This window comes from Pantherophis guttatus, chromosome 9 (genome assembly GCF_059756535.1).
Source record: "Pantherophis guttatus breed Tessera chromosome 9, ASM5975653v1, whole genome shotgun sequence".
Taxonomy (NCBI): Eukaryota; Metazoa; Chordata; class Lepidosauria; order Squamata; family Colubridae; genus Pantherophis; species Pantherophis guttatus.
Window position 1 is genome coordinate 5,097,534 of NC_142071.1, and position 27,018 is coordinate 5,124,551.

Sequence of the window (27,018 nt, forward strand, 5' to 3'; positions counted from 1 at the left end):
GGCAACTTTCCCAGACTAGCAAAGTCAATGGGAGAAAGTCACATTTGCTTAGTGACCGCATGATTCACTTAACAGCTACAGTCTAGGGTTTGAAGCCCTTCCAAATCTGTTATTCTTTTTGATTTTATTCTCTATTCTATTCTATTTGGTTCTATTCAGTTCCATATTCTATTCTATTCTGTTCTCTATTCTATAATTTTATTTTGTTTTGTTTGTTTTATGTTTGTTTTATTTGATTTGTATATCGCCCTACTCCCGAAAGGACTCAGGGCGGTGAACATCCACAAGATAAAAACACATTAGTACAGAAATTAAAACAGAATAAAACCGAATTAAATAATTTGGCTGAAGACCGATTTAAAACACCCCAATAAATTAAAACCAATTTAAAATTTGTATTTTAAAAGGAAAAAAGGGAAAAATTAGGCCAGGCCTAATTTTATTTTATTCTATTCTATCCTATTGTATTCTCTATTGTATTCCATTCTATTGCATTTTCTATTCCATATTCTATTCTATTTTAATTATACTGTTCTAAAATTTGATTTGATTTTTTATTCTATCTCTACTCTACTCTACTCTACTCTACTCTACTCTACTCTACTCTACTCTACTCTACTCTACTCTACTCTAATTGTCATTTGCTTAACCATGGCAAAAAAGATCATAAAATCAGGCACAATTCATTTAACAACAGCCTTGCTTAGCAATGGAAATTCTGATCCCGTGGTCGTAAGTCGAGGATTACCTTTACTCAGTTTTAGTAGTGCTGTTTTAGGTCCTATTGTCTCCTGAATGCAGCGGTGAAATCCCCCCCCAGTTCTATCCGGCTTGCTGAACCGGTAGCGCTGGCGGCAGGAAGCTCCGCCCACCCGCCGGGATGTCATTACATCCCGTTTTTTTACCATCTGTGCATGCGCAGAAGAGGCATGTGCATAGCATGTGTGCGCTCCTGCGCGCAAACCGATAGCGAAGGTAAGTGGATTTCACCACTGCCAGAAAGCGAGATGTTGGAGATCAACCATCCCTGTCCAGAGGAGGGGTCATGCAGGAAGAATAGAATAGAATGGAATAGAATAGAATAGAATAGAATACAATACAATACAATACAATACAATACAATACAATACAATACAATACAATACAATACAATACAATACAATACAGAACAGAACAGAACAGAACAGAACAGAACAGAACAGAACAGAATCAGGAATAGAATAGAATAATGAAATTAGAATGAAATAGAATAGAACAGAATAGAATAGAATAATGAAATTAGAATGAAATACAATACAATACAATACAATAACAGAATAGAATCAGGAATAGAACAGAATAGAATAATGAAATTAGAATGGAATGGAATGGAATGGAATGGAATAGAATAGAATAGAATAGAATAGAATAGAATAGAATAGAATAGAATAGAATAGAATAGAATAACAAATAGAACAGAATAGAATAGAATAATGAAATTAGAATGAAATACAATACAATACAATACAATACAATACAATACAATACAATACAATACAATACAATAACAGAATAGAATCAGGAATAGAACAGAATAGAATAATGAAATTAGAATGGAATGGAATGGAATGGAATGGAATAGAATAGAATAGAATAGAATACTGTTCTGTTCCGTTCTGTTCTGTTCTAACAGATTCCTGTGAAATAGGCACAGAACAATAAAGTAGTTAGTTGAACTTTATACATGTGGGTCTGATTATTCACTAACCTGCCACCATTGCATGAAATACGTACATAGAATGTGCAAAGCATTCATTAAGCATCTAATTTTTGTACGAGTCTGATCCCATGTCTTCGCATCCAGAGCAAAAAAAAAAAAAAGCAGTCAGTAAATCTTGGGCAGGAAATTGTCTCGCCCAGAGCTTGCTTGCCCAAGCAAAATTATGCAACGGGCTTATGGAATGTACTCCCTCTATAAGCAAATGTAGGCCAAAGCATCCTTCACGATCTGCCTTGCAAGAGAGTATGGGTAATAGGAAGGATTTAACAGGATCAAAATTCAGAGACTTGGCAACTGATTCGTATTTGACAGATTTAACGGATTAACAGAGTTGGAAGGGACTTTGGAGGTCATCTAGTCCAACCCCCCGCCCAAGCAGGAGACCCTACACCGTTTCTGACAAATGGCAATCTAGTCTCTTCTTGAAAGCTTCCAGTGATGAAGCTCCCACAACCTCCGAAGGCAACTTCTCTTCCATGGGTTGATTGTTCTCACTGTCAACAAATTTCCCCTTATTTCCAGGTTGAATCTCTTCTTGGTCAGTTTCCATCCATTATTCCTTGTCTGGCCTTCGGGTGCTTTGGAGAATAGCTTGACCCCCTTCCTCCTCTCTGTGGCAGCCCCTCAAAAAGTGGCTGACTCAGTTTTCACCTGCATCAGTCACATGAATTAGTAGCTTTAAGAAGGTTGCGTTTTGTTCCCTACAGCAGTGCGGCAACACTCTACCACTTCACTTCCCAGGCTATTGTGACATTCCTGGAAAATGTGCATGAAGCACTTTAACCCTTGAGCCTTGGTGGCGCAGCAGACTAAAGTGGTGTTAAGTAGCACCAGCTGCCTGCAATTACTGCGAGTTCAATTCTCACCAGGCTCAAGATTGACTCAGCCTTCCATCCTTCCGAGGTAGGTAAAATGAGGACCCGGATTGTGGGGGCAATAAACTGACTTTGTATAAAAAAAAGAACACTGCTTAGGGGGGGCCCTACTAAGCAGGTATATACAAAAGTATGAAGGCTATTGCTTAACGCATTGTAAGCCGCCCTGAGTCTCCGGAGAAGGGCGGCATATAAATCGAACCAATAAATAAATAAATAAATAAAAACCCTTCACCCCAGCCCAGAGTGCATAATGAATGCATTATTATGAATCTGTGATTGTTTCGGGAGAGAAACGACATGGCCTGGGCGACTGGCATCTTAACTCACATCAGCCCCACGTGCAATTTTCAACACCTTTCAGGCATATATGGTCTCAATTTTTCTCTGATTTAGACAGGATTTAGACTTAAATGTGTATCTGGTTCACTTTTGCTGCTTTTTGCCCCCACAATCCGGGTCCTCGTTTTACCTACCTCGGAAGGATGGAAGGCTGAGTCAACCTTGAGCCTGGTGAGATTTGAACTCGCAGTAATTGCAGGCAGCTGGCAGCTAAGTGCTACTTAACAGCGCTTTAGTCCGCTGCGCCACCAAGGCTCATCTATGACTATCATTAAGTGTTGTACCTTATGATTCTTGACGAACATATCTTTTCTTTTATGTATGCCGAGAGCGTGTGCACCAAGACAAATTCCTTGTGTGTCCAATCCCACCTGGCCAATAAAGAATTCTAGTCTATTTTAATGGAATAGATGACCTACAAGTTCCCTTCCACCTCTGTTAATCTGTTAAACAATGGCTAGTGAAAGTAGCAAGCAAGCATTTGAAGCCTTTTGATGAGATTCAGACTATAGGTGAGGACTCTTAAGATGAAATCACATTCTTTGCAGATCATTTCTCAACACTTAGAAAGCTACGGCATTAGTAAGAAGAGTGTATAGTTACCCCTTTCTTGCTAGCGTGCTAGTTAACTGCTTCCATCAGTCTCTCCATTAACGACACAAAAAGGAAGGGGGGAAAAAATTAAATTAACATAAAAGAAAAAGCCGGGGCAATCTACGTGCATATATGCAGCAGGACTCTTTCATAGTCTTTCATAGGCCTTAAATCTGCAGCATGGTATAAATCTATAGCAACGGTAGCTCAGCATGGGTCCTGTAGTTAGTCTGTGAAATCAAAGTCCTTCTCGCCACTGTGGAAATCTAAGTATAGAAGCCAATGTCAATAGCTCTTTGTGTTAAATAATACTGTGTTACCTTTCCCGCTGTTAATGTCTTTCGTACAGAGTATTTACAGGTGAGTCGGTTTTATAGATTAGTTTTTATGGCGCAGCAGCTTTTGAAATAGCTAAGAGCACAACATGGTGTACCAGCAAAGAAGTGGGAAGGAGTTGGGAGAGGGGGGGGGGAACTGTTAGCATAATGTTTGATATACTTAGATCTCCGCATTATAGAGGCTCAGTAAGAGCCTTATTAATGGGTTTTTATTATTATTATTATTATTATTTATAACTCCAGCTGTGGAATTCTAAGAGCAAATTTTCTGGGAAATTTCATTTTCAGAGGGCAATCTTCTTGAGAACATATATATTCTCTGCATTCCAGTTGCTTTGTATCAGTGGTGAAATCTACAATTTGTTACTACCAGTTCTGTGGACGTGGTTTGATGGTGGTGGGGTAATGTGACTGGGTGGGGGTGGCCAACTTTTTTTTTTTTTTTTTACTTTCAAAAACATATTTTTCTGCAACCTCTTCGGCCGAAGAGGATGTAAAATAAATGCTTTTAAAAGCCTCTGGCGATGCCAGCTGAGTTGCCTGATCGGCAGAGGCTTTTTTTCTCTTAAAAACATTTTTTCTACAACCTAAAAAAAAATGCTTTTAAAAGCCTCTGACGATCCCATCTGAGTTGCCTGATCGGCAGAGGCTTTTAAAAAGGAAAAAAAGCCTCTGCCCATCAGGCCACTCATCTGAGATCGTCAGAAGCTTTTAAAAGCATTTATTTTTCCTACACCCTCTTCGGCTGAAGAGGTTGCAGAAAAAAATGCTTTTAAAAGCCTCTGACGATCCCAGCTGAGCCGCGCGAAAAGCATTTTTTTCGGCTGAAGAGGTTGTAGAAAAAATGCTTTCAAATTTTTTTTAAAAAAGCCTCTGATGATCGCGCGGCTCAGCTGGGCATGGGGGCGGGGGGGGAGGGATTTTTGCTACCGGTTCTCCGAACCATCTGCCGCCATCGCTACCGGATCGGGTGATCCGGTCCGAACAGGGAGCTGCTTTGTATACTGCAGTGTTGGCGAACCTTTTTTGTGCCGAGCGCCGAAACGGGAGCAGGTGTGCATTTGTGCGCCCTGGAACCCGGTAGAGCAGCCGCCAAGTGCTGCTGAAGATGATCTTCCGGTTTCCGGCGTGCACATCCGCACCAGCCAGCTGGTCTTCCAGTTTCTGGTGCGCATGCGCACACAAAGACCAGCTGGCTGGTGCACATGTGCGTGCCGCAAACCAGAAGAGCAGCCGCCCGGTGTACATGCACATGCCGGGAAGATGATCTTCTGGTTTCCAGCGCACACATGCGCCCCGGCCCCCTGATCTTCCAGTTTCTGGCGCACATACGTGCGTGAAGACCAGCTGTCCGGGGCACATGCATATGCCGGAACCCAGAAAATCATCTTCCAGGCACGTGCATGCTGCTATTCCAGTTTCCGGTGCTCCCGCACACATGAAGATCAGCTGGCTGGCTCACCAGAACCCGGAAGAACAACGGGAACGTCTAGCACATATGTGCGAGGGGAACCTTTACCTTTATCTCGTTGCCTTGTCTTCCAGAACTAAACCAATTAATTGAATTTCACGAGATCGGGCTAATGGCCACACACTCAGTGCGTTAATGGAAACCATAGTTGGAAAGATTTGAAGTTGAGAAAGATTGGCTGAGATCCTTTTTTTTTTTTTTTGGCGGTTTCGGCAGCCGTAACATATTTGTACTTCTCTGCCACCTCTGCATCCATCCAGAATTATGCAAGGATTATTAATCTGGCTCCTGTTTGCAGCTAATGGGCTGCTTAATAGCTCATTGTGTCAGGGATGAGTCTCCCTCCCCGGACAAACAATGCAGCCTGTTATAGGCCCCAACCCTGAATGAGGCAAGATTAATATTTATGACCTGCTATGCTTTTTCGGGACAAGCCTGCTTCGTTCACACCCTGGCTAATGGTGTTTTTTTTTGTTTTTTTTTAAAGGCACCTAACCCTATTTAAAAGGGACGCTCAGTGGCAAAGACGCTGAGCTTGTCGATCGAAAGGTCGGCAGTTCAGCGGTTCGAATCCCTAGCGCCGCGTAACGGGGTGAGCTCCCGTGACTTGTCCCAGCTTCTGCCAACCTAGCAGTTCGAAAGCACATAAAAAATGCAAGTGGAAAAAATAGGGACCACTTTTTATTTTTATTTTATTTATTTTATTAAATTTCTATACCGCCCTTCTCCCGAAGGACTCAGGGCGGTGAACGGCCAGAAGATAAAACACAGGAAATACAAAATCTAAAATAAATTAAAACAAATTAAATAATTTAGGCTGAATTTTAAAATATCCCATAATTAAACAGATTAAAAATTTATGTTTAAAATTTAAATTTAAAAGAGGAGATGATTTAGGCCAGGCCAGCTTGATGAAATAAAAACGTTTTAAGCGCGCGACGGAAGGTGCGAAGATCCGGGATCCTCCGTATCTCCGGGGGGAGCTCGTTCCAGATCGTAGGTGCCCCCACAGAGAAGGCTCTCCCCCTGGGGGACGCCAGCCGACATTGTTTGGCTGACGGCACCCGGAGGAGCCCCTCTCTATGGGAGCGTACTGGCCGGTGGGAGGCTATTGGTGGTAGCACCAATAGCCTCCCACTTTGGTGGGAAGGTCACAGCGTTCCGTGCGCCTTTGGCGTTGAGTCATATCGGCCACATGACCACAGAGACGTCTTCGGAGGGCGCTGGCTCTTCGGCTTTGAAACAGAGATGAGCACCGCCCCCTAGAGTCGGGAACGACTAGCGCATAGGTGCGAGGGGGACCTTTACCTTTCACCCTATTTAAAATGGCATTCCTTGCAGCTCATATGTTATCTTGCCTTTTGCTTTATAACATGTGTTATAAAAGGAATGGTTGCAGCGCCTGTTGGCCTAAAGGAAAACATGTGCCTTTGATGGTAATTGATGGGGTTGGAGGATATTCAACACCAAACAAACAGCATCCTTAAATTGCCCTTGATTTGATTTTGTGGCTAGAACGGAGCGCCGTTTCCTGAACCGACTTGTCAAAATGGATGCAATTGAGAAAAATTGTGGGAAACATCCACTCGATTTGTGAAAACAACGATGCCGAAGTTTCGCAGTGGCAGGAAATTTTTCCGTGCCAGATAAATATCCATTCTGTGGGTTTCCCGTGGTTCTTTTATTTATCCTGAGAAGCAACACGCTATAGATTATTCTGGAACATGCTGGAAACCCATTGTTTAAAACCCCTGATTGGCATCCATGTTTCCTGTAAGCCAGCTTGAGCCAACTACTATCTTAAGTAGGTAGTTTTATGCGTAAGAGGGAAGGACACAGATTACTCCCAGTGTCTGAGATCCTAGGAGAGAAAAAAATAAGAGGAAAAACTTATTTCTTCTGTAGTAAAATGGTGGCGCATCAGACTAAAAGCACTGTTATTAACATCAGCTGCCTGAAATTACTGCAGGTTCAAATCTCCCCAGGCTCAAGGTTGACTCAGCCTTCCATCCTTTCTAAGGTAGGTAAATTGAGGACCCAGTTTGTGGGGGCAATAAGCTGACTTTGTATAAATATATACAAAAGTATGAAGGCTATTGCTTAACGCATTGTAAGCCGCCCTGGGTCTCCCGAGAAGGGCGGCATATAAATCAAATCAAATCAAATCAATCAATCAATCAATTAGTATTCAGCTTTTGTTCCTCAAAAAAATTTTTTTAAAAAAGTTGTCAGTGAAGAATTAACCTTAAATACTATACGGTATGGAGAATATCAAAATCGTTTTTGTTTGTTTTTTTTTTAAATCCCCACAGATTCAGCGGTGTCTTCCCCAGTCTAAATATGGCGGTAAAGCGTCGCGAGCAAGTCCTACAAGATTACAAACGGCTGCAATCCAAGGTGGAGAAGTATGAAGAAAAGGAGAAAACGGGGCCCATCCTGACCAAGCTACACCAGGTATTAAAGAGCATTCACAGAGCTTGCAAAAATAATCATAAGAACAACAACAACTGTGAGGGGGGTTTTTTGGGGGGCTGAAAGGAAACATTTGGATGCCGGTTCTAGAACTTTGCGTAGATGAAGGTGTGTGTCAGAAAAGAACACAAAGTTGATGTGATACCCTCTCACAACTAACACTATGAGAGTTTCAGTGAGGAGTAGACTGAGAAATGTCTATTGTTGTTGTTAGTTGCGAAGTCGTGTCCAACCCACCGCGACCCCATGGACAACGTTCCTCCAGGCCTTCCTGTCCTCTACCATCCTCTGGAGTCCATTGAAGGTCACGCCGACTGCTTCAGGGACTCCATCCAGCCACCTTGGGGGGTTGGACTAGATGACCTCCAAGATCCCTTCCAACTCTGTTATTCTATTCTATTTACAATCTATGCCCAGCGCGGAAGGAACTAACCAAGGAGGACAACTTTTCGAGGGCAGCTGAAGGACAACATTTTCAGATCTTCTTCTCCTCTTCACACCTTCTTTTCGGGTTTCTTCCAGGCCCGAGAAGAACTGAGGCCGGTGAAAGACGACTTTGAGGCCAAGAACAAGCAACTTCTGGAAGAGATGCCCAAGTTTTACAGCAGCCGCATCGATTATTTCAAGCCGAGTTTTGAATCTCTGATCCGAGCGCAGGTAAAATGGAGGGGCTTGTCACCTGTTTTCCCATTTTTTGCCTTTTGTTTTCCTAACTGTATCCTAAAAAAACTATTCAGGTTTTTTGGTTTTTTTTTACTTTTCTACAGGTAGTCCTCCACTTAAACAGTTCATTTAGTTCAAAGTTACAACAGCACCACAAAAAGTGACTTATGACCGTTTTTCACCCTTTAGACCATTGCAACATCCTCACATGACCAAAATTCGGATGCTTGGCAACTGATTCATACTTATGACCGTTCCAGTGTCCCCAAAGTCATGTGTGATCCCCTTTTGCGACCTACTGACAAGCAAAAGTCTATGGAGGAAGCCAGACTCACTTAACAACCGGGTTATTAACCTAAGCACTGCAGTGATTCCCTTAACTCTGGCGAGAAATGTAAAATGGGGCAAAACTCACTTAATAACGATCTCGCTTAGCAACAGAAACTGGTCATTAAGTCGAGGACTACTTGTATTGAACTGTTTGTCATGTTGCCTCATGACACGAGGTCAGGGGTGGGCTGCTGGGGGTTCGCAGGGGTTCGGGAGAACCTCTAGCTAAGATTCTGTGCAGTTCGGAGAACCCCCAAATCCGACTCCTGGCTGGCCCCGCCCACCCCACCCCACCCCTCCCAGGAGTCCCCACGCAGCCCGATTTGGATGCAGGTAAGTGCAGGGCATGCAGGGAGGTTCGGGAAGGGTGAAAAACGGACCTACCGGAAGTTCGGGAAGGCCAGAAATGGGGCTGTTTCCAGCCTCTAGACGGCCCCTGGAGCCTGGGGAGGCCGTTTTTGCCCTCTCGGAGGCTCGAGGAAAACCTCCGGAGCCCGGGGAGGGCAAAAATCCCCCACCACCACCACCACCATGATGCAGGAGGCCTACCCAGCAACTGGATCCCCCTTGCTAAAATTTTGAAGCCCACCCCTGCACGAGGTGACAGAAACACACAGATCGATGGAAGCTTGGCGATGTCCAATGCATAATTTCAATGCTTATTTGAAAAGGCTAACGTTTTATATGTTGATAGCTTTTCAACACATGGAATGATACAATTGCTAGAAAGCATGCAATATTCTTTATTTTTTTATTGTGGCAATAGTTCTTCTCTTCCTCACACGCGATCTCAGGGTTCTTTCCTCACACACCGATACATGTGGCTGTTTCTTTTCTTTTCTTTTCTTTTTTTTAAACTATCTTTACTAAATGTTTACAGTAAAATTAACACATAATAATGATTGGAAAACAATATAAGAAATAAAATGTAGGAACAAATAAACACAAGACTAAAACGAAACAACAAACATGACTAACCGAGAGTTAAGCTCACTCTCCAATTAATATTAACTAATATCATCCTAACCAAACATTTCAATAAAATCAAGTTCTTCTAATTATCTACAAAACAATTGGCCTGTTTTTTTCAAAATTATAAAGAATTATATAGCCTATTAAGTATCTATTTAATCTAATAAAACGATCTTATCACCTATCTCCTAGGTTTAACCTTTTTTTAAGAAACATGTGGCTGTTTCTTCAATGTTGTTTTACCCTTGTTCTGTGTCACTTTTTTTTCCCCCAAATAACATTTGGGTGACTATCAGAAAATAATCAACATCATTTTGCAAAGAGCAATTTTGCAAGAGTAAAAGAGGATACCGTACTTTTCGGAGTATAAGATGCACTTTTTCCCCCCTAAAAGAGAGTGAAAATGTTGGTGCGTCTTATACACCAAATACAGCCATTTTTGGCCTCCCCCCCCCACCCAACACGTCACATTATTGGTTTCCCTGGCCCCCAGGAGCACTCTGCAGGCATCCCAAATCCTCTGTGCGCCCCGTTTTTGTGAAAAATTGGGCGCACAGAGGATTTGGGAGGCCTGCAGAGTGCTCCTGGGGTCCGGGGAGGCCAAAAGCTATTTTTTTCCTTGTTTTCCTCTTCGAAATCTTGGTGCATCTTATACTCCGGTGTGTCTCATAGTCTGAAAAATACAGTATATTATAATAGCAATAATATAAATCCAAATGGAATATTAAAAGCATTAAAAGAGTTGCTGGCTGGGGAATTCTAGGAGTTGAAGTCCACAGGTCTTAATATCACCAAGATTGCCTGATCTAGACACTGGAAAACCTAGCTCTGTAAACCATTCAGACACAAAGAACATGCAACCAAAAATTGAAGTGTGATGATTTTAGGAAAAGTCTGAATAAACAAGAAATCTTCCTTCCTTCCTTCCTTCCTTCCTTCCTTCCTTCCTTCCTTCCTTCCTTCCTTCCTTCCTTCCTTCCTTCCTTCCCCCCTCCCTCCCTCCTTTCTTCCTCCCTCCCTCCTTTCTTCCTCCCTCCCTCCCTCCGTCCCTCTCTCCCTTCCTTCCTTCCTTCCTTCCTTCCTCCCTCCCTTCCTCCCTCCCTCCCTCCTTTCTTCCTCCCTCCCTCCCTCCTTTCTTCCTTCCTCCCTCCCTCCGTCCCTCCCTCCGTCCCTCTCTCCCTTCCTTCCTTCCTTCCTCCCTCCCTCCCTCCTTTCTTCCTTCCTCCCTCCCTCCCTCCCTCCCTCCTTCCTTCCTTCCTTCCTTCCTTCCTTCCTCCCTCCCTCCTTTCTTCCTCCCTCCCTCCCTCCTTTCTTCCTTCCTCCCTCCCTCCGTCCCTCTCTCCCTTCCTTCCTTCCTTCCTCCCTCCCTCCCTCCCTCCCTCCCTTTCTTCCTTCCTTCCTCCCTCCCTCCCTCCTTCCTTCCTCCCTCCCTTCCTTCCTTTTCTTCTTTTTCCTTCCCTCTTCATTCTCCTTTCTTCTTCCTTCCCTTCTTTCCTTATTTTTTTCCTTCCTTGCTCTCTTCCCATCTTCTTTTTCTTGATCTTTCCTCTTTCCCTTTCCCTTTCAAATGCAAAAGGGAGAAACATTTCTCTTTTTGTTATGTTTTGAGTTTGTTTTGCTAGCCTTCTGTCCGCAAAAAACAGAGGCACCGCAGACTGTTCCTTTGCTGTTTCCAGGCCAGCCTCACTGGCCAGATCTAAGCAATCCCACCCCCCACCCACCCCTGTGGGTGGGATCCAGCCCACGGGCCTTGGGTTAGACACCCCTGGTTTAAACTAACCCCCCCTCCTTAAAGAATTGTGCCCACGTTTCTAACACTGTGTTAAAACTATCTGGGTTAGGTGCTTCTTGAAGTAAGAAGCAGAGTGTTAAAAGGGAATTAGGCGAGCCAAGATTTAGCCTTTCTCCAGCAGGGAGAGGCACAGTTGATCTTCCAAATTACTGAACTACCATTCCCAGAAGTTCCAGACAGCATGGACGGCAATCAGGGTTTACAATCAGGGGAGTCATCAAATTCAGGCTGACCCTACCCAGATCGTTTTAACACACAGGGTTAGAAACGGGAGCACAATTCCTTGGGGGGGGGGCGGTTGGTGTTAGGGGGGTGGCGGGATTTATCTTAAATAAAGAAGCGTGTTTTAATCCTGCCGGAAGCTACCAGATCGGATCCTTCCAAAGGCTTTGAGATCAGAGCAAGGAGAGAAGGTCAGATCCAAAATTCCGCCCCCACCCTGCATTCTTTTTCCGGGTCTCTCTCTTTTTTTTTTTCAAGCCTCATTAAGTTTTAGATTTTGTTCTACGCGGGATCGTGTTACAGAGCAGGAATTTCTACATCTGCTCTCTTCCTCTTCGGTATTTTCTAAGACAGTAATGGCTAACCTTTTCCGGACCAAGTGCCCAAAGGGTGCCCGAACCCCCAAAATGAAATCTGCACACAGCCCCCACGCATGCGGCCCCACACACGCCCCCCCCTCCCCGCATGTGTGGCAGAGACCCGAAGACCGGCTGGCTGGCGGGAGAGGCACGCACATGCACAGCAGAGCTGAACTGGGGCGACGGCTTACGTGCCATCAGAGAGGGCGCTGTGTGCCACCTCTGGCACGCATGCCATAGGTGCGAAGTTTCTAAAAGATGCCCTACCATATTTTTTGGAGTATAAGACGCCCCAGAGTATAAAACGCACCTTAGTTTTGGGGGAAGAAAATAAGAGAAAAGCTGATTGGTGGGTGGGTCGGCCTCCTGGAATACCCTCAATCAGCTGTTCCCAGATGTGAATTTTAGCAACAGGTTCCTTGGTTGTGAGCTCTGTGCCTTGCTTTTTTTTTTTTTTTTTTTTTTGACTCTGAAATGTCTGAAACTCTGTTTCGGGAAAAACTTTTTTTCCTGCCTCTGAAAGCCTCCAAAACATCTTCAGAAAAAAAGCCTCTGAAGCTCTGTTTGGAGGCTTTTTTTCTGAAGCTCTGTTTGGAGGCTTTTTTTCTGAAGCTCTGTTTGGGTTTTTTTTTCTGAAGCTTCCTTTCTGATGCCTTTTTCAGCCTCTGAAACCTCCGTTTGAGAAGCTGGGCGGGACTACATTCAGAGTATAAGACACACTCAGATTTTCACCCTTTTTTGGGGGGGGAAAGGTGTGTTTTATACTCCAAGAAATATGGTAATTAATTCATGAGCCTCAAATCAATGTTGACTTGACAATAGGTTCACCATCACAGTTCTAAGAGATTTTTTTTTAAAAAAAAAATGATTTATATGCCGCCCTTCTCTGGAGACTCAGGGCGCCTTACAATGCGTTAAGCAATCACCTTCATACTTTTGTATATTTATACAAAGTCAGCTTATTGCCCCCACAAACTGGGTCCTCAATTTACCTACCTTAGAAAGGATGGAAGGCTGAGTCCACCTTGAGCCTGGCGAGATTCGAACTTACTTTCTTCCAGAAGGCAAATGGACTTTCTTGTTTGGCTAGAAAATGTTTCGCTTCTCATCCAAGAAGCTTCTTCGGTTCTGACGGAATGGTGGAGAATAGAAGGATGTACGTTGATGGGATTTATGGAAGGATGACTGCAAGGAATATAAATCCTTCCGTTCTCCACCATTCAGTAAGACCGTCTTGGATGAGAAGTGAAACATCTTCAAGGAAAAACCAAAAAAAGCATCTTTGGGACATTTAATAGGAAGACGACTCTGATCTCGGGAGCCACCAGAGGAGACTTTAAAAAGGCAGATTTTTGGCCAAAGCTGTTTTCTTTGCAATACGACAGATCTCTCTAGGGAGGCTTTTAAACTATTCTTAACAATTGTACCATTAGTGCGTTTGAATTGTTCCTGTTGTATGCTGTCAGCTACCTTGAGTGTTCAACAGGTAGAAAGGCCAGATATAAATTAAGGGAGGGGAAATTGGGGAGAACTTCCATGAGCAGATAAGATACTCAAGAAGAGATTTAGTCTGGGGTGCCTGGTTTATATTTTACCTCTGAGGTGGGTTTTTTTTTCCTCCTCCCAACTAGGTAGGATATTCTGTAGAAATACCCTTCCAGATTCCTTTTTTCTAAGGAAAGGGAAGGAGAAGAAAGGAAAGGAAAGGAAAGGAAAGGAAAGGAAAGGAAAGGAAAGGAAAGGAAAGGAAAGGAAAAAGGGAAGGAAGGAAAGGGAAGAAAGAAAGGAAAGGAGGAGAGGAAAGGAGAGGAGAGGAAAGGAAAAGGAAGGAAAGGAAAGGAAAAAAGGAGAGGAAAGGGAAGGAAAAAGGAAATGGAAGGAAAGGAAAAGGGGAAGGAAGGAAAGGAAAAAAGGAAAGGAAAGGAGGAGAGGAGAGGAAAGGAAAGGAAAGGAAAGGAGGAGAGGGAAGGAGAGGAAAGGAAAAAGGGAAGGAAAGAAGGAAAGGAGAGGGAAGGGAAGGAAAGGAGAGGAAAGAGGGAAGGAGGAAAGGAAAGAAGGAAAGGAAAGGAGGAGAGGAGAGGAAAGGAAAAGGAAAGAAAGGAAAGGAGAAAGGAAAGGAAAGGAGGAGAGGGAAGGAGAGGAGAGGGAAGGAAAAAGAGGGAAGGAAAAGGAAGGAAAGAAAGGAAAGGAAAAAAGGAGAGGAAAGGAAAAAGGGAAGGAAAGAAGGAAAGGAAAGGAAAAATGGGAGAGAGAGAGAGAAAACACACCCCATCATTTGGAAATATTTTCTTTTTTTTTTCTGGCTAATAGGTTTTTGAATCTTCAACAGCAACATATTGATATTCCAAAAAAGAAGTCTTCCCCACCCTCACACACCCTTTGCCATTTAACCAGAGAGCTTCATTGATCGAAGGTTTTAAGATCAAGTGCGTCACATCAGAATAAGAAGCACCATGAGACAAATAGATCAATTGTAGAGCTAGAATAGGGGCTCTCCTATATCAGGGGTGTCCAATCTTGAAAACTTTTAAGACCCTATGGACTCCAAGTCCCAGAATTCCCCAGCTGGCTGGGGAATTCTGGGAGTTGAAGTCCATAGGGTCTTAAAATTGCCAAGGTTGGACATCCCTGTCCAACTTTGAGTTCCTTCCAACACCAGTGGTGTGTTTCACATTATGTTGTTACTGGTTCGCCCCCGCCTGTGCACGCCTGCTTCAATGTGCGCATTTGTCTTCCGCGCATACGCCCGGCGTTCTGCTCATGCGCTTTGCTCACTCGCGTGCCTCCCGCGCATGCACCCAGCCTCAAAAACATGCCCAAATAGGATGGCATAGAGCCTGGGGTGGGGGGCGGGGCGGGCAGATTTCCGCTACCAGTTCGGCTGAATACCACCTCTGTCCAACACTATCTCACTTCGAAGGTCCCTCTGGGCTCAGTTGCAAAGAAATAGTCCATTACAGTGGTGAAATGTAAAATTTGTTACTACCGGTTCTGTGGGCGTGGCTTGGTTGGGGGGGGTGTAATATGACTGAGTGGGCGTGGCCAACTTTTTTTTTTTTTTTAATTTTAAAACCATTTGCTTTTAAAGCCTCTGACGATCCCAGCTGACTTGCCTGATCGGCAGAGGCTTTTTTTCCTTTTAAAAACATTTTTTCTATAACCTCTTCGGCCAAAGAGGTTGTAGAAAAAATGCTTTTAAAAACCTCTGACGATTCCAGCTGAGCCGCGCAATCATCAGAGGCTTTTTTTTTTTTTTACTTTTAAAAGCATTTTTTCAGCCAAAGAGGTTGTAGAAAAAATGCTTTTAAAAATTAAAAAAAAAAGCCTCTGATGATCGCGCAGCTCAGCTGGGCGTGGGGGGGGGACAGGGATTTTTGCTACCGGTTCTCTGAACCACCTGCCTCCATCGCTACCGGATCTGGTGATCCGGTCCAAACCGGGAGCATTTCACCGCTGGTCCATTATGGAGGAAATGCAGAGTCCCAATTACGTCCGGTTTGAAAGGCCTTTTTTGAAATTGGAATCGACTCAGGAGATGCATCGGTTTTATTTTTAACCCGCCCCCAAATCCCTCTTGGCCTCTCCATGAAAGCCTTCAAGCCCTTACCAAATATGTAACAGCTACGCTTGTTAAAAGAGCTTGTGGGATGACCTTCGCTTCTGAATCATTCTCCGTAGCTGGATTGTAAAAAATAATAATAATAACTCTTGAGGTTCCTCAGGGTTTCCCCACCTGTTGGAGCTTCTCCTAGGCCACCCCAGAAGTTTCCTGCTTTTCATTTATTTGCAATTAAATGTGAGCAAGAAGAGAATTGTGGTCACTCACCAAGCTTCTTAAAAACGTCTCTTCATCAGCAATCTTCACATTTTTATTTTTTATTTTATTTTTTTGGGGTTTCTAAACGCAGTTGCATTTCGCATTTGTTGCGCAACATTTAATTTACTAGGTAGGGTGTTCTCCCAGGACTTGATTCAGGCCTTGGCAGCTGTGGGAAAAAAACACAGCTCGAACTCTTTAAAAGCAAACATAAATCCAACCAGGAGTAAGAAAACAATTTAGGTAGTTAGTGGCCTCTGCATAACAGTTTGGTCAGCACGAAAACAGTGTAACTTCTTTATTTCTCAAGATTTCCAGGGTTTGTTTGTTTATTTATTATTATTTATTAGTCGCATTTTTATGCCGCCCAACTCCCGAGGGACTCTGGGCGGCTAACAACAAAGAATAAAACAATGCGAACAATATCCCATACAAAAGTTTAAAAAAACATTAAAATCTATACATTTAGTAGTAGTTTAATAGTAAGGATAGACGCTGCTCCATGAGTTAGTATCATCATAGAAGGTTTTTCTTAGAGAGAAAACTCCAGGGGAAGGATACTGCAAAATCTCCATTTCCACCCCACTCCAGGGGAAGGATACTGCAAAATCTCCATTCCCACCCCACTCTGGGGCCAGCCAGAGGTGGCATTTGCCGGTTCTCCGAACTGCTCAAAATTTCCACTACCGGTTCTCCAGAACCTGCTGGATTTCACACCTGGCCTGGAGGCATCTAACTGTTTAAGATTCTTAAGTTTTCCTAGCTCCAGCATGATCAGACCAGGAGACAGAGGACATTTTTTAAAATTTTCTTTTAATACAAACATTCCATCTTTCATTAAACAGTGTGCCATCTGAGTATAAGATTCTTTGTGTCTTAACACTTCAGTTTACCACCATATTCATTACCTACATTCATTCTTATATTAATACTAGATAATAATAATAATAATAATAATAATAATAGAGGCTATTAACCAGCCTCAAAGGCTGTGAATCTCACTAAAGATTAACCAATAAATATAATAATAATAATAATAATAATAATAATAATAATAATAATAATAATAATAATTAGAATAGAATAGAATAGAATAGAATAGAATAGAATAGAATAGAATAGAATAGAATAGAATAGAATAGAATAGAATAGAATAGAATAGAATTCTTTATTGGCCAAGTACGATTGGACACACAAGGAATTTGTCTTTGGTGCATATGCTCTCGGCATACATAAAAGAAAATATACGCTCATCAAGAATCATAAGGTACAACACTTAATGATAGTCATAGTTTACAAATAAGCAATCAGGAAACAATATCAATATAAATCATAAGGATACAAGTCATACAGTCATAAGTGGGAGGAGATGGGTGATGGGAATGATGAGAAGATTAATAGTAGTGCAGACTTAGTGAATAGTTTGACAGTGTTGAGGGAGTTATTTGTTTAGCAGAGTGATGGCATTTGGAGAAAAACTGTTCTTGTGTCTAGTTGTTCTGGTGTGCAGTGCCCTATAGCGTCGTTTTGAGGGTAGGTGTTGAAACAATTTATGTCCAGGATGTCCAGGATGCGAGCCCTCTTTTATAATAATGATAAAATAAGATAACCAACCTTTCTCTTCTTAACCTATCTGGTTTTGCAATACCTTACTCTCATATTTATTCTCTAACCATTGATAAAATAACTCCCACATATTATAATAATCTGATTCTTCCTTTCCTTGAATTGCAAGTGTTAATCTATTCATTTCTGCACATTCTAATATTTTCTTAATCACATTTTCATCCATAGGGATCTCTTCACTTTTCCAGTTTTGTGCAAATACAACTCTAGCTGCAGTTGTTACATGAATTAATCAGATATAAAGTTTTTTTTACAATATAAGTTCCCGAGGAGACGGAGGAAGTCGTGGGCCAACCCATCATGAAAGTTAACAGGTTTCACCCCACCGTCCAAAGATTGCAATAATTTTAGCAGAGAGATTGCTGGATTTTGATTTGGGGTTGAGTTCTCCAACCTGCCTCGGGCCAATGCTTGAAGCAATATCCCTCTTCCTCCTATAAATATGGAGTACGTGTTCTAATGTAAAAATACTTCTGCCCACCTGTAAGCTTCATCTGAATTTTTGGAACTGAATGTTTTTCCCCCAGCCACAGACTTTGACGTTCTCACACTAAGATGAAAGAGGTAGAGTCCATGCTTCCTTGTTGAAGGGGGCCTCTTAAGAACGCTCCCTTCTCTATTTGTCCTTATCGTTCTCTAGAAAAAAATACTATTTTTTTTTCCTGAATTTTTAAGATGTCTACGTAGGCATATACTGATGCTGCGTTTGCTCAGCAGGTGCATCAAGGCTTAAAACTCTTTGGGATCATTTTTCTTGTCACTATTATTCTTATGCACCTTGCTTCCCCAATCTCATCACTCTCTAGATCAGGGGTCTCCAACCTTGGCAACTTTAAGAAGGAGAATTCTGGGAGTTGAAGTCCACAAGTCTTAAAGTTGCCTGGGTTGGAGACCCCTGCTCTAAATTGTTCATTGACATCCTGGGTAGGATATCAAAAGTGGAGAAATGTTTCTAGTTATGAAATGATGATTACTCTAAATTGGGGGTCTCCAACCTTGGCAACTTTTAAGACTTGTGGACTTCAACTCCCATAGAGTGGGAGTTGAAGTCCACAAGTCTTAAAAGTTGCCAAGGTTGGGGACCTCTGCTCTAGATCAGGGGTGAAATCCAGCAGGTTCTGACAGGTTCTGGAGAACTGGTAGCGGAACTTTTGAGCAGTTTGGAGAACCGGTAGCGGAACTTTTGAGTAGTTCGAAGAACTGGTAAATACCACCTCTGGCTGGCCCCAGAGTGGGGAGGGAATGGAGATTTTGCAATATCCTTCCCCTGGAGTGGAGTGGGAATGGAGATTTTGCAGTAACCTTCTCCTGCCATGCCCACCAAGCCACACCACACCCACCAAGCCACGCCCACAGAACCGGTAGTAAAAAAATTAGGATTTCATCATTGCTCTAGATGGATGAATGTCATCTCCTAGCATTCTCCAACCATCATGGGTGCTGCTTTGAATTCTGGGAACCGAACCCCACACTCCTTCGCTCTAGAAGCTGCCAGGTTGACAAAGATTGTTGAGTCCTTCTTCTATCAAGTATGCCCTGTTTTAGTCAGACACGATGGCTTTCTGCTAAGTTCTATAAAAAAAATGTGACTCTTAATCATGGATCATCTCTATCTTAAATCCATAGCAGATCTTGGAGGGATGAGATTGAACAAAATAGGGATATTTTGTTAGATGATGCCTGCAGAAGCTACCTGCTACAAGAGAAGATGTCTAAAGCAGTGGTCACTAACCGGTGGTCCGTGGACCACTGGTGATCCGCGAGAAAATTTTGGCGGTCCGCAGAAAAATTATTTGCATCTTTATATTGTACTAAATACTATTTATCTTTTTTTAAAAAAATCATATTAGTGGTCCGCGGGATTTAAAATTATGAATTTCGTGGTCCCTGAGGTCCGAAAGTTTGATGACGCCTGCTCTAAAGCCCATCTGATGAAATAAGGCTAGGAAATTGAAAACAGGAAGGGTTTTTTTTTTTCAGTTCGTGTGTTAATTATTATTATTATTTTTTTGTTTAGCTATTTGTAGCTTGCCCTCTTGTCCTTCGATCTTCTGGGAGAAGGAATCTGTTGGAGCTTTACCCAGTAGAGTGTGGCATGTATATTTTCAAACCTACATATTAGGTTAAATGATGTGGCCAAATGCAGCCTTCCATGTTTGCAGAAGGGACGGAAGCCTGGTTAGGAGTGGGTGGTGTGAATTGTTTTATGACCTTTTTAGTTTCTATGTTTGGGGGGGGGAAGGGCAGTTAGTGAAGGTCTATCATAGATTCCTCTGTGATACCGAAAGTCGCACTGAAATTCCCACGAAGAAGTATGGAAATTTAGGTGAAACGTGTTTTCTTGGAGGGGGAATCAATAGCAATCAAATAATGCAAATGGGGGCTTATTTAACAGATTAACAGAGTTGGTAGGTCATTTAGTCTAACCCGCCACTCAAGCTGGATGTAGATACATCATTCTATATGCAGAATCCTTTTGTTCTTTCTTTATCAAAAAATAAAAAAAATTAAAGAGTTTAGAAAACAAAAGAAGATAGCATCTGCAAAAGCTCCGGAATTTAGAAAGAAGAATTTGTTCTTATATAATTGCTCCTTCCCTTATGTCCTTAGTTTATTTCTATTTCACCTCTTGTTTGCTCACAGTTTGTAATAATAAAAAATAGGTTTTACAAAAGTCTATAAACAATCAATTTGGAATGAAACCTGCAAATTGGGGACGTCAGCAAAATGTGCAAATGAACTTTTTTTTTTTCCTGAATTTTTTCAGGAGTTTTTTCCCCCTGCAAAATAACCAAACTCCAGAGTTTATTTTCGGAGACTATTCTTCTCATATGAATGGCCCATTCATGGTTTTTGCTATCTGGGTTGCCACGATTTCCCATATTTTCTTAGCCTTTAAGTTTTAACATTATTCAAAATGTACAAAATGTTAGAAAGATATGGTTTTGACTAATTTAATAATAATAATAAAGTGCATGTTTTCATTTTATTAATACAAGTGTAGAATGGAATGGAATGGAATGGAATGGAATGGAATGGAATGGAATGGAATGGAATGGAATGGAATGGAATGGAATGGAATGGAATAGAATAGAATAGAATAGAATAGAATAGAATAGAATAGAATTTTTTATTGGCCAAGTGTGATTGGACACACAAGGAATTTGTCTTTGGTGCATATGCGTTCAGTGTGCATAAAAGAAAAAATATGTTCATCAAGAATCATAAGGTAATCTAATACAAGTGGAAGAGGGACATGTACAGAATTAACCATTTCTTATTGAAATTAATAATATCTGCACTTGTGCATTTCGGTATAGGAATAAAAATTCTAGTTATAAATCAGATTACATGGAACTCATGCCCTGAGTTTGAAGACTGCTCTTCGAATGTAATTGTGTTTTATTTGCTTTTACTTTTACTTGAAAATAAAAAACCTTTAATGGAAATTATCTTAGCCCAGTTGGGGGGGAAAAAACCAGGCTGAGATTAGCATTATGTTACTCACGTAGGATGTGAAAATTGAAAAATATATATATATATGAGCGAAGTTTCTAAAAAGAGTTCAGGAAGGAAGTTTACTGAATTAAGCCAAAAGTTGAAGAATTATTTGTTGTTGTTTTTTTAGAGAGGAGTAAATTGATAAGTTGATAACTTTCAGTAGAGACTCTAATACTTTTCTTTCATACCTATTTATTTATTTATTTATTTGTTTAAATTTCTATACCGCCCTTCTCCAAATAGGACTCAGGGCGGTGCACAGCCTAAGTAAAAACAAAGCATACAAAATTTAAAAAACAGTATTAAAATAATTAAATATTCTGGCCGTAAATTAAAACTATTAACGGCGTAATGTCTTTATCTGTAGAACTTGTTAAAATACAGCAGTTGTGTTGCACCCTATCTTTGCTTCCAAAGACTCACACTAATAGGAACGTAGTGCCCCCACATGGATTAACTCCGTTCCTACTACTGCTCTTGATAGGCCCTCCTCCTCCTTCTCTTGAGGATGGATGGGTGTTGTAGGATCTGTCTTGTCTTGACCGCATTTTCAGATCCTTCTTTCGACGGACTGAGTTTGCTTCTCTAAGGAGAAGCCTTGGTTTCCTTTCACGTTTTTAGTTCTGTACTAATAAAAGTTTTCATTCAGGGTTCCATCTAGAATTCCATAAATTTTGTTAGAGTTGGACCTGGGAAATCCACCACAGCCATATATATTTCGATTTAAGTAAATTTCTCTGGATCTCCTCTGAATGTGTAATGCTGTAGTAAGCTTGTATTTTCTTCCGGGACAGAACAAACGTTAATTTTAAGAAATCACAATAAGGGGGTATGAAAATACCGCCTTTAAAATCTATTTCCCAACTGAGATTCTTTGGTTTTTCCAGAGAGGAAATCCAAATAGGTTTTTGTGTGATTTTAATTATGTGTTACCAAGCTTTAATATTCAACCATCCAGACATCATAACATCAGGAAAACCATATGGCAAACATTTAAAAAAGATGGGGCTACAATGAAATAGCTCTAAAGTTGCCCTTTGCCCTTTTCATATAGGACCCATGAAATTTCTCAGAGCTTTCCAGGGGGAGAAGGTATGTTGTTAAAAGAAATGGAACAGCCAAATTCCATCTCAAATTTCCTTCCTCGGTTCTGATCCACATTGTCCTATTTTATTTTTTTATATATAAATTTTATTTATACATTTTTCTTTAACATACATAAGTGCTTAGTAAACAGTGTGTTATCTGAATCAATTTACATATAAATAATAATAATAATAAAAATTATTATGGCCATCGAAACTACACAGCTAACATGTAACAGTGATACCCATTGTCATCGGGACTCTTGGTACCATGTCCAAGAATTTTACAAAACACATCAAGAAATTGCAGCTTCCTGCAATAACACCAGCGGAACTGCAAAAAACTGCGCTACTCAGAACATCATATATTTTAAGAAGATACTTGGTTGATACCTAGGATGCTGGCAGCAACCCGTATCAACCATCAGTGCCAGTTAATAATATTTGTGATACATTTTTAAATCTTCAATTGACTGAATTTCATGTTTAATGAATAAAGTATATAATAGTGATAATAATATTTACTTGTAAATAATGGTATTCTTCCAGCTTCTAATTTCTACCTCTAATATCTAACCATTGGTAGAACAAATCCCATGTTAAAAAAAATATTATGTATCTTCTTTATCCTTTATCTTTAATAGAATAGAATTTTTTATTGGCCAAGTGTGATTGGACACACAAGGAATTCGTCTTGGTGCATATGCTCTCAGAGTACATAAAAGATATGTTCATCAAGAATCATAAGGTACAACACTTAATGATAGTCATAGGTTACAAATAAGCAATCAGGAAACAATATCAATATAAATTGTAAGGATACCAGCAACAAGGTTACAGTCATAGAGTCATAAGTGAGAGGAGATGGGTGATGGGAACGCTGAGAAGATTAATAGTAGTGCAGACTTAGTAAATAGTTTGACACTGTTGAGGGAATTATTTGTTTAGCAGAGTGATGGCGTTTGGGAAAAAAACTGTTCTTGTGTCTAGTTGTTCTGGTGTGCAGAATGTTAACCTATCCATTTCTGCACAATCTAATATTTTTTTAACTATATTCTCGCACTGTCCTTTTTAACAGCATTCCAAATCTTAAGAGTTGAGGGGCACCATGGAAAGTCTATCTAACCCTAACCCTTCATTCAGGGTGCAGCATGCAAGGATAGCCTGCTCTCTCCTGTGGGCAATCCCAACCTTTTTCATGGCCAAATGCTCCTCATCTCAGAGAGGAAGACTGCCTGCTTTGGCCCTTCTTCCTCGAAGAGCAGTTGGCATCTCTGTTGGGGTTTAGTTTTGGGTTTTTTGGTAGTCATTCTTGTTTGGAGAATGGGCACATGCTGTCCGTCTCCAGTTGTTTTCCTTCTGCAGCATGAGAATGGCGCTCAAGGCAGCCTTGCTGGTACAAACCGTTCAATGGAAACGATTCCGTCGATTGTACGATGCCCCCCATTCAAATGGATTCCCCTCTGGAGCCCGTAATTCCTATAATTATTTTCTTCGAGCTGTAACCCCTACAGGTCGTCTGTATGCAAACTCCTTAGTCATGGTACAAGGGGGCCTTGATTAGTGCCGTTAATGAATTCCACAAAGTGGTTGCATCGATCGAATTTGCATTATTCAAAGTGATACTTCTATTTAAAAAAGAGAATACAGCAATGGGTTGCCACACGATGGAACTGGGCAAGGAAAATGTTCAAGTGTACATTTTTGTATGTATATTAATGAAATATTATAAAGTATAAAGAGAATATGCTTTAAATGTACGGTTAATAGCAATAGCAATAGCACTTAGACTTATATACTGCTTTACAGTGCTTTCCAGCCCTCTCTAAGCAGTTTACAGAGTCAGCCTCTTGCCCCACAACAATCTGGGTCCTCATTTTACTCACCTCGGAAGGATGGAAGGCTGAGTCAACCTTGAGCCGGTCAGGATCGAACCCCTGGCACTGGGCAGAATTAGCCTGCAATGCTGCATTCTAAGCACTGGGAAGGGAGGGAGGGAGGGAAATAGCAATAGCTCTTAGAACTTACCGTACATTTCAGAGTATAAGATGCACCTTTTTCCCCCCTAAAAGGGGGTGAAAATTTAGGTGCGTCTTATACACCAAATGTAGCCCCGCCCACCCACTGGCCCCCACCATTTGGCCTCTGCCTCCACCAGTTACCTCCTTCCAAGCAAACAGCAAGAAAAAACAGCTCCTTTCAGCTTCAGCATAGCCTAATTAGCACAAGTTGATTGGATCAGCCTCCGGACTCAGCTGTTTTGCTCTCAGCTGTTTTGCGCAGGGCTCTGCTGCTTGCTGCAGCAAAAATTGCTGCAAAAATTGCTATGAGCAGATTTTTTTTCCTTGTGCTAATCAAGCTATGCTGAAAACGAAAATGAAAGTAAATCTCTATCATCTCTCATCATCTATATATCTCTAGCTAAATCTATCTGTCTATATCTATCCATAACCTATCTATTTATAAATCTATCTCTAAATCTATCTGTCTATATCGCTCTATAATGTCTCTATCTACCAACCTAGCTAACTAGGTAGCTATAATCTATCATCTATATATCTCTATCTAAATCTGTCTAATCTGTCTCTATCTATCATCTATAAATCTATCTTTAAATCTATCTGTCTATATTGTTCTATAATGTCTCTATCTACCTATTTACCTAGCTAGCTAGCTATAATCTATCTATTATCTATATCTCTGTCTAATCTGTCTCTATCTATCATCTATATCTATCTATCATATATAAATCTATCTCTAAATCTGTCTATATATGCTATAATGTCTCTACTTATCTACCTATAATCTATTATTTATATATCTCTATCTAAATTATCTAATCTCTATCATCTGTATCTAACTATCATCTATCAATCTATCTATAAATCCATCTGTCTATATCATTCTTTCATGTGTGCCTGTCTGTCTGTCTGTCTGTCTGTCTGTCTGTCTGTCTGTCTGTCTATCTATCTATCTATCTATCTATCTATTATCTATCTATCTATCTATCTATCTATCTATCTATCTATCTATCTGTCTGTCTATCTATCATCTAGTATCCATTTTCTCATTAGCCTGGTAAGATACCCAACATGACCTGCACCAAATAAAAATGGAAGAATTTCTTCCCGCTGGTTGTCTGTTCCCTTTAGATGAAGAGCTTAAATAAGATGATCAAATGAGCCAACAGTTAGCCAACACTTGATTGTGGACACTCCCTCGTCTTTCACACCATTGCAGGAAGGGTGAAATACAAGGAGTTGTTATTTGTGGCTTCTACAGCAGCAGAACACCAAACTAAAATGGTAACAGACGTCTTCTCCAGCAGGAAAAGTGGACAATCGTAGGACAGCCCTCTTTGTCAACAGGTGTGCTTCTTGTGTAGAGATTGCGTTTGTCCATACTGAGCAGAAGGGCCCCCTGGCATTTTGGGGATCGCCCTCAGAGTTTGCTTGAAGCAGAGTGGATGATCCATAAGAGCCCCCCGATTCATTTAAGTTCCTTCCCCATTCAAGGAGGGGATGGTATCTCCCTCACAGAGAATGCTAGTGTTTGACATACTTTCTATGCATAGGTCCATCATGTAGAGTTTCTCAACCTTGGCAACCTGAAGTTTCCCCTTTCTGGGAGTTGGAAGTCCACAAGTCTTCAAGTTGCCAAGGTTGAAAAACTCTGATGCCACATTTACTACGATACGACTATGGCTTATTACAGGGGTCTCCAACCTTGGCAACTTGAAGACTTGTGGACTTCAACTCTGGGAGTTGAAGTCCACAAGTCTTCAAGTTGCCAAGGTTGGAGACCCCTGGCTTATTGTCACTAATTTTCAGGCATTTTTTTCCTTGGCAGCCAGAACATTGCATTATCACAAATGGTGTGTGCTTGGCATCCAAACTTCCTTATGCCGTATTCAAGACATGAAGTGAAATTGACTGCTAATAGTTTAATAATGAGCATGCGGAAAAGTGGCACCAAGATCAACTAATAAGTGTTGTAAAGTCAGAATGCCTTCCTTGAGTTCCTTAGCATTTCAAATACTGTAGAACCTGAAGAAGTGCACAGGATTCTCCATAGTTTGAATTCTGCAACCCAATGGGCTTAACCCCTGTTCTTTCAGGCTCCAGAATCGGAATAGAGCGGGAAGGGACCTTGGAGGTCTTCTAGTCCAGCCTCCTGCTCAAGCAGATCCTATACCATGAGCCTAGTTCACTTGTTCAGCATGAGCCTTGTTCTCTTAACTTCTAGTTGTATTCCCAGGCAGAAAAGAATCAGGGCTATATATTAAGTTTCAGTTCAGAATATTTATTACTCAAGCCTATATCCAAGAATCTAATCAACTAAAAGTAAAGGGAAAAGTTCCCCTCGCACATATGTGCTAGTCGTTCCCGACTCTAGGGGGCGGTGCTCCTCTCCGTTTCAAAGCCGAAGAGCCAGCGCTGTCCGAAGACGTCTCCGTGGTCATGTGGCAGCATGACTCAACGTCAAAGGCGCACAGAACGCTGTTACCTTCCCTATTTTTCTACTTGCATTTTTTCACGTGCTTTCGAACTGCTAGGTTGGCAGAAGCTGGGACAAGGAACGGGAGCTCACCCCGTTATGCGGCAGTAGGGACTCGAACCACTGAACTGCCGACCTTTCAATCGACAAGCTCAGCGTCCTAGCCACTGAGCCACCCCTGTCCGTTTAGCCAACTAAAGTTGAGCACTAAATGGGCACCAGGTAAGGGTCTGTGCCATTCCAGGTGGCTTGGACTTAAAACCATTTGTGGTAACGTAACGAGTCTAGGCTGATGACTCATTT

At 41.5% G+C, this 27,018-nt stretch overlaps 1 protein-coding gene and 1 long non-coding RNA gene across 3 annotated transcripts in view; one reads left to right on the forward strand and one right to left on the reverse strand.

Moving 5' to 3' along the window:
* Positions 1-27,018, forward strand: part of BIN3 (bridging integrator 3) — a 135,150-nt gene that overhangs the window by 101,854 nt on the left and 6,278 nt on the right. For both annotated transcript variants that reach the window (XM_087875875.1, XM_034422071.3), the window contains exons 7-8: positions 7,692-7,833; positions 8,374-8,508. In XM_087875875.1, coding sequence (XP_087732001.1) covers positions 7,692-7,833; positions 8,374-8,508 — 277 coding nt within the window. The remainder of the gene's footprint in view (positions 1-7,691; positions 7,834-8,373; positions 8,509-27,018) is intronic.
* LOC148112464 (uncharacterized) lies at positions 6,052-16,620 on the reverse strand. Its single transcript, XR_015729400.1, has 2 exons — positions 16,016-16,620; positions 6,052-7,240 (listed from the first exon to the last, which is right to left on the reverse strand). It is a non-coding gene; the product is annotated as an uncharacterized LOC148112464 (long non-coding RNA).